The sequence below is a fragment of the Rhinopithecus bieti genome, unplaced genomic scaffold (genome assembly GCF_001698545.2).
Source record: "Rhinopithecus bieti isolate Rb0 unplaced genomic scaffold, ASM169854v2 scaffold_33652, whole genome shotgun sequence".
Classification (NCBI taxonomy): domain Eukaryota; kingdom Metazoa; phylum Chordata; class Mammalia; order Primates; family Cercopithecidae; genus Rhinopithecus; species Rhinopithecus bieti.
This window is the reverse complement of record NW_016814761.1, coordinates 4,604,672-4,611,698: the sequence shown is the minus strand read 5'-3', so window position 1 is coordinate 4,611,698 and position 7,027 is coordinate 4,604,672. Positions and strand designations below refer to the sequence as shown.

General features: G+C 48.1%; 1 protein-coding gene across 1 annotated transcript in view; it reads left to right on the top strand.

The window, feature by feature from the left end:
* The window catches only part of CIMIP1 (ciliary microtubule inner protein 1), an 11,618-nt gene extending 4,830 nt beyond the window's left edge, over window positions 1-6,788 (top strand). The window contains exons 3-4 of the mRNA XM_017852186.1: window positions 790-891; window positions 6,308-6,788. Of these exons, the coding sequence (XP_017707675.1) occupies window positions 790-891; window positions 6,308-6,469 (264 nt within the window). The 3' untranslated portion in view covers window positions 6,470-6,788. The remainder of the gene's footprint in view (window positions 1-789; window positions 892-6,307) is intronic.
* Window positions 6,789-7,027: the final 239 nt, after the last annotated feature.

Here is a 7,027-nt window from a genome sequence, read left to right as displayed (position 1 = left end):
TCTCAACAACAACAACAACAACAAAAAAAAGAAATTAAAAATAAATAAATAAATAAATAAAAAATAAAAGGAGGAGTGGAGGCTCTCCTCCAGTATGTTAAAGTTTGGTCCTGAAAACTTTTTGGCGTTTTTTGTTTGTTTGTTGTTGTTTGAGACAGAGTCTGGATCTGTCACCCAGGCTGGAGTGCAGTGGTGTGATCTCAGCTCACTGCAGCATCCACCTCCAGGCTCAAGCCCATCTGTCACCTTGGTATCCCAAATAGCTGGGGCCACAGGCACACGCCACCATGCCCAGCTAATTTTTGTATTTTTTGTAGAGATGGGGGTCTTGCTAAGTTGCTTAGGCTGGTCTTGAACTCCTGAGCTCAAGCAATCCTCCCACCTCTGCCTCCCAAAGTGTTGGGATTACAGGCATTAGCCACTACACTCAACCCTTTTCGGCATTTAAAAATTTGAGTCCATAAATGGTAACATTTTCTCAAATTCCCCCACAGGGGATGTAAATCAGGAGGCTGCAGTGAGCAGCAGGAGGGGTCGGAGATGGGTCTCAGCTTTGGGTGCAGCAGGCCTGCATTGAGGTTCCCCCCTACTTTCCTAACGGTGTGACTAAGACAAGCCTCTGCCTCCCGTTTCCATGCCCCACTTCTGTGTCTGTAACATGTGCTTTCTAGGGGAAGCAATGGGGAGGACACTTCCCCGAGCTTCATCCCGAGGCTCCTGAGGATTCTGTTTGAGTACATTTCCCCCAGCTTCACCTGAGGTTTCCCGTCTCTGGGGATTCTGTTTCAGTTGATCAAGTGTGAAGAAGATCTCCCCACCCCAAAGCCCAAACTCGAGCTTCCTGAGCGTTTCCGCATCCGGCCGGTGACCCCAGTGGAGAAGTACATCAAGGTTTGAAACGTTGTTTTTAAATACTGATTTTCCTAAGAAATAAGCCCTAAGGGAAACCGATGGCTCCAGATGTGCAAAGCCAGTGCTGAAGGTAAGAGCATAGCAGTGCCAGGTGCAGAGCCCAGATCCACGCCCTTCCCAAACCCAGCCATGGGAAATATTCCAGGCTGACGTCTACACGTGCGAGTGCCATGACCTCCTGCTCTACAGAAGCAGAGAGAGGGCAGGAAATGGGGTCTTCATGCATTATTTCAGCAAACATTTCCAGGGGGTGGGCAGGAAGGCAGGGCAGGTCCAGGTGGGGGCTCTGGAATCAGACCACCCGATCCCTGTGCTGTTAGGCTGCTCACCTCCTGTGTGGTCTTGGGCAAGTGGCTTGACCTCTCTGTGTCTCCCCTGCCTCTCTTATACAATGGAGGTTAATGAAGTACCTACTTCAGGGAGTGCCGCCAGAGTTCAGCGGGGTGCCCAGCATGTTTAGAGAGTGCCGATGACAGTCTGCTATTACTAAGGTGCAATCACTTGGCTGGGAAAACGGTAATGAACAAGAAGAGAAGACCCCAGCCCACATGTCTGGGTCTAGAGAACCAACATTAACCAAGAAAATCAACACCATTTGGATATGCTGTGCTAGCACCATGGAGGAAACAGGCCGGTGGTATGTCACAGGATAAGAGAGGGCGAGGTTGTCAGGGAAGGTACCGTTTGAGCTGAGGACTGACGGATGACCAGGCACCCGCCCTAGGAAAAGTACTGTAGGCACAGGGAACAGCATGTACGAAAGCCCTGAGGCTGAGCACAGGCTGCTATGTTTCNCGGGGTGCCCAGCATGTTTAGAGAGTGCCGATGACAGTCTGCTATTACTAAGGTGCAATCACTTGGCTGGGAAAACGGTAATGAACAAGAAGAGAAGACCCCAGCCCACATGTCTGGGTCTAGAGAACCAACATTAACCAAGAAAATCAACACCATTTGGATATGCTGTGCTAGCACCATGGAGGAAACAGGCCGGTGGTATGTCACAGGATAAGAGAGGGCGAGGTTGTCAGGGAAGGTACCGTTTGAGCTGAGGACTGACGGATGACCAGGCACCCGCCCTAGGAAAAGTACTGTAGGCACAGGGAACAGCATGTACGAAAGCCCTGAGGCAGAACACAGGCTGCTATGTTTCAGGAACAGCAAGGCAAGGTGAGGTGGTGGGAGCTTGGGTGGAGGGTGGGGGCAGGAGGAGAAGGTGTGGGCAGAGAAAGGATATGAAGGGATGGGAAGAAATATGAAGGGAGAAGTGGGCAGGCTAGAAGAAGGATTGCAGTTGGAGTCCAAGTTAGAGCAGAAGCCACTGGAGGGTTGTAAGCAGGACCGTGGAAGGGTGAGACCTGCCTATTGAAAAGATGGCTCCGGTTGCTAAGTGGAGAAAAGATTGTAGGGAGAGGGACAGGAGTGACCGGGCAAACCCAGAGAAGAGAGGTCTTAGACAATGCTATCACCTGAAGCCTGCACCGTGGCGGACATGGCTCAGATCCCTCTAGAAACTGTTGAGCTCCATATGTCTCAAGGGTCTGTCATTTTGGTCGGGGGTTCTACCCTCTGCCCAGCTATGGAGAAGGTGGTTCTGCGTGCTGACGGGGAGAGCAGATGAAAACCCAAGATGCAGGCCGCAGGGCAAGGGGAGTTCAGCTGCAGCCCTTTGCCTGGCATGCTCGTGGTCTGATGGGGTAGCTGGCAAGCAGTGAGCGTTTGGTGGGTAAGCATCTGTGAGCGCCAACGAATGAATGAATGAATGAATGAATGAATGTCTCCACTGAGTTATGCTGACAGCTTTTCCCCCAAATAGAAAGCAATATAGAGCCACTGCTAAAAACTATTTAGAAATACAGCAAAATATAAGATAATTAAAACTCCCATATAGATTCTTACCCATGATTAACGTTTTGGGGGTGCTCCTTCCAGAGGTTTTCCTACACGTCCCTCGACCTATAAGAGTAACCACCTCACCAGCTCAAGTTCTTGTTATTATCTCTTAGCCGCTTACCGTGCTGACCGCTTCACATGGGCTCTCATCTTATTTCCGCTGCAGCCCCTGATACTATCATCCTCAAACCCATTGTGCATATGGGAAAACTGAAGCTAAAAAAAGCTGAATTCCTTTCCCCGGCCACACAGCAAGTGTGTCTGATTCCAGAGCCCTGCTTTTAAATGTTACCCTCAAATATTCCTCAAATGTATGTCCATATATATGTATATACACACACTTGTGCACACACACACATATACTTCTTAGATATATGTTTACAAATCAAACTACACAGGCTGCTTTGTAATCTCATTTTTCCACTTAACAACATACCCTGGACATCTTTCCATGCAGTTAAAAAAAAGCACTCTAAATCACTATTATATTAATGGCTGCGTTTTTCTCCACTGTGTGGATCTGTCATCATTTATTTAATTGTCCTCCTGTCCCTGGCCATCGAGGTTGTATCCGGCATGAGATTTGGGAGAATAATCCTGCAAGGAACACCCTTGTAGACACAGCAATTTGCTCTGGGTCTGTCATTTTCTTGGAATGAGTGCCTACAAAGGTGACTGTTCAGATGAAATGCACCCATTTAGGGAGCTCGCTCTCCTATGGCCTAGAACACTGGGCTGGCCGGAGAACAGAAGAAGAGAGACTGGGATGTAGGTCGGACATTTTTCCAGAGCTGGGCTTTAATTCTGCCAACTCCCTGCCTCCACCTCCATCCCAAGAATATGGTGGCATGGGATCTGCTTAGTGTCTATAGTGTCCCTCAGCCACACGCTGTCCCCACAGATCCCTTGCCTGCCCTTGAGGCTGGACTTTCCCTGGGCCTGCTCTGCACAACCACAGTTATTCTCTTTCCAAAGAAAGTGCCCCCACCTAGATACCAGAGAGGTGCCCCTCCTGGAGAATGGGAAGCAGGGAGGAACCATTCAGGCACCAGAACAAACCGAAACATGGTTTTTTCCTGTGAGAGACTCCTGTCTAGGAGCAAGGGCCAGCTGTTAAAGCCACACTCACCAGACAGAGCCTGTGGGGTGGCAGGGGTAAGGAAAAGAACTTTGATTCGGGTGAGAAAGGTCCCCAGCCTCTGCTTACCTCCAAACTTCTTTCTTGCCCAAGAAATGGTAATGGTGGCCAGGCGCAGTGGCTCACGCCTGTAATCCCAGCACTTTGGGAGGCCAAGGCAGGTGGATCATGAGGTCAGGAGATTGAGACCATCCTGGCTAACATGGTGAAACCCTGTCTCTCTAAAAATACAAAATATTAGCCGGGCGTGGTGGCGGCGCCTGTTGTCCCAGCTGCTTGGGAGGCTGAAGCAGGAGAATGCCGTGAACCCGGGGGGCGGAGCTTGCAGTGAGCGGAGATCACGCCACCGCACTCCAGCCTGGGCGACAGAGCAAGACTCCGTCTCAGAAAAAAAAAAAAAAAAAGGTAACTGGTTTCCTTCTTCCACCTTTCTTCCACCTTCCCATCCTCTCATTGGTGACCAGAGTCTTTAAAACATATTTATTTTAATAGGTAACCTTGATACCTAAAAGGCCATCCGATGAGATGCCTCCTTCCCTCTGGACCCCTGGAGCCACTGTCACCCATTTGGCATGCACTCTTGCATAGACAAGGACATCCATGGGCCTCTGGCCTCATTTTGTTATTACACAGCTTGTCCCATACTTTGAATAGTTTCGTGCACCTCTTTTCTCTTAGAAGTTTATCTCATCCTTCTAAGCCATTGCATGACACACCACGGTGTGGATGGGCCGTAGTGAATGAGCCTCCATGGGTGGATATGCAGCTTGTGTCCAATCGTTTGCTATTACAAACAGCTCCACAAGGCATCCCTTGCACCACCATGGATGTGTACGTGTGTAGCTATCAGGATATTTTAGAATGAATGCCTCAGGATAGATTGTTGGGTCAAAGGGTGTTTGCATCTGCACTTTCAAAAGATAATTGCCAGGCTGGGCGTGGTGGCTCACACCTATAATCCCAACACTTTGGGAGGCCGATGCAGGTGGACCACCTGAGGTCAGGAGTTCGAGACCAACCTGGCCAACATGGTGAAACCCCGTCTCTACTAAAAATATAAAAATTACCTGGGCACGATGACACATGCCTGTAATCGCAGCTACTCAGGAGGCTGAGGCAGGAGAATCACTTGAACCCAGGAGGCAGAGGTTGCAGTGAACTGAGATCATGCCATTGCACTCTAGCCTGGGTGACAGAGCCAGACTCTGCCTCAAAAAAGAAAAAAAAAGATAATTGCCATATCACCCTTACTCCTATAATGCCCTTGTTAACAGTGGTGTTTTCATCTTTTTGCCCCTCTGCTGGGTGAAACATGATGTCTCACAGTGGATTTCAACTGCATTTCTTTTACAAGTTAGATAAAGACTTGGAAGTTAGTCTGTGTGCTCCCAAAGGCCTGGCTAGACAAACAGAACTGAGAGCTGCTTCCCTTCTGAACAATTCTGCTCGTAGCTGGTTCAAAGAAGCTTCTGGCAGTCATTGATGACCCACCCTACATGTAGCCTTGCAGGAGACTAATTTTAGGAGTTCATCAAGAGCATATGTTAAGGGTCTTCATCCACAGCAGCAGCCAGCCCACTTGGGACCATCCCTTCCTGCCACCGCCTCACCGGCAGGTTCCATTAGTAAAAGTGAACTCATAACCCCAAGCATAGTAAACCTCTTTATCTCAGTTCTTCTGCTAGAACAAATGTCCCGCACTGTTGCCTTTGTTCAAATCCCCTTATAAGAGCAGAACAGATTATTTCAAAAGAAGGGGAAAACCTGCCTAAACATTTACCCTCATTTTCCAAAAATGTCAAATCTGTCCAAGGAATTGATAACTGAAGTTGTGTTTTTTTATTCCAGATAGAAGCCCATTTTACTTTTGGTTTTTAAAATTCAATTCAATTGCTTTTCATTCCTGTGATCTCTATGGTTTGGAGTGTGTGTGTATATACAGATGCATATCGTAGAGCCTTCTTATCGAAACAGAGTGATGTACACCTGCCAAAATGCCATCTGACAATAGTGCCATACAGTTTATAAAAGGCCATGAGAACTGTAGCACTTGATATTTCTGTTTTGTTTTTTTTTTTTTTTTTTTTTTTTTTTTTTTGCTTTCTTACCAAATAAAAATTATTTTGCTGGAGGTCATGAATTAAATACGTTAGACAGTACACGATAAAGAAACGTGTTTGATGTTCATCCCTTCCAGGAAAGATGGGAGCCTCTGAGTCCAGCCGGTTGGAATGTGCTTGTTTTCAGTACACATCAGGGAGGCTGGCTTTTCTTTTTGTCTTTTCCACCCCTGCCTCACATGCCGATGCTGGATGCCTCATGTTTCTGTGGCCCAAAGTCACTAAATCCCCTGCATTTCCATTCCAGATCCTTCCATCCCCCCCAGTCCCACAGACCACCCAGGGCTTCATCGGCTGGAGATCTGCAGTGCCAGGCCTGAACAAGTGCCTAGAGCTCGACGATGAGATCAGAAGCTGCAAAGGTGCTTTTGCGCGAGAGCTGTGCTGGCCCAAGCAGGGCGTGCACTGAATCCAGGCGGAGCTTCTGCCCAGGGGTGGTGCATGTCGGTTGCCAGGCACCCAGGGCCATGCCAGGCAATGGAAGAGCTCCCCTGAATCCCGAGGACACAGTCCCCTGCGTACTTGCCCATGGGATGTTGCACAGAACACAAAGTGTGCCTTAGACATTCTTAACTCATCAGCGTCTCCCTTCCAGAATGTCCACGTCCACACCCATTCTTGGCTGATGTAGGCTTCTCTCATTTGTTTTTGATACCTTGGGAATTTCTGCGCAGGGTTTTAAAAAAAAATAAGTGATTCAACTATAAAAATATTTGTCTAGGTCCTTCCATGTAGCTTTCCATTGCACCTATCACCATCCTTATTTATGACAAACTTGTTGATCAGGTGTTTCTCTATCCAGATATCCCTGGGCCTGTTTTTCAGGAAGAATAAAACACTTGGAGAATCCCTTGGCTCTCCTTGCTCAAGAGATTTGCAATTATTTAACAGCTTTAAAGGCAGAAATGAGCCCAAGATTTGCCACTGGGCCTAGATTCACAGGAGAAAACGGGCTTCCCAATCCCTC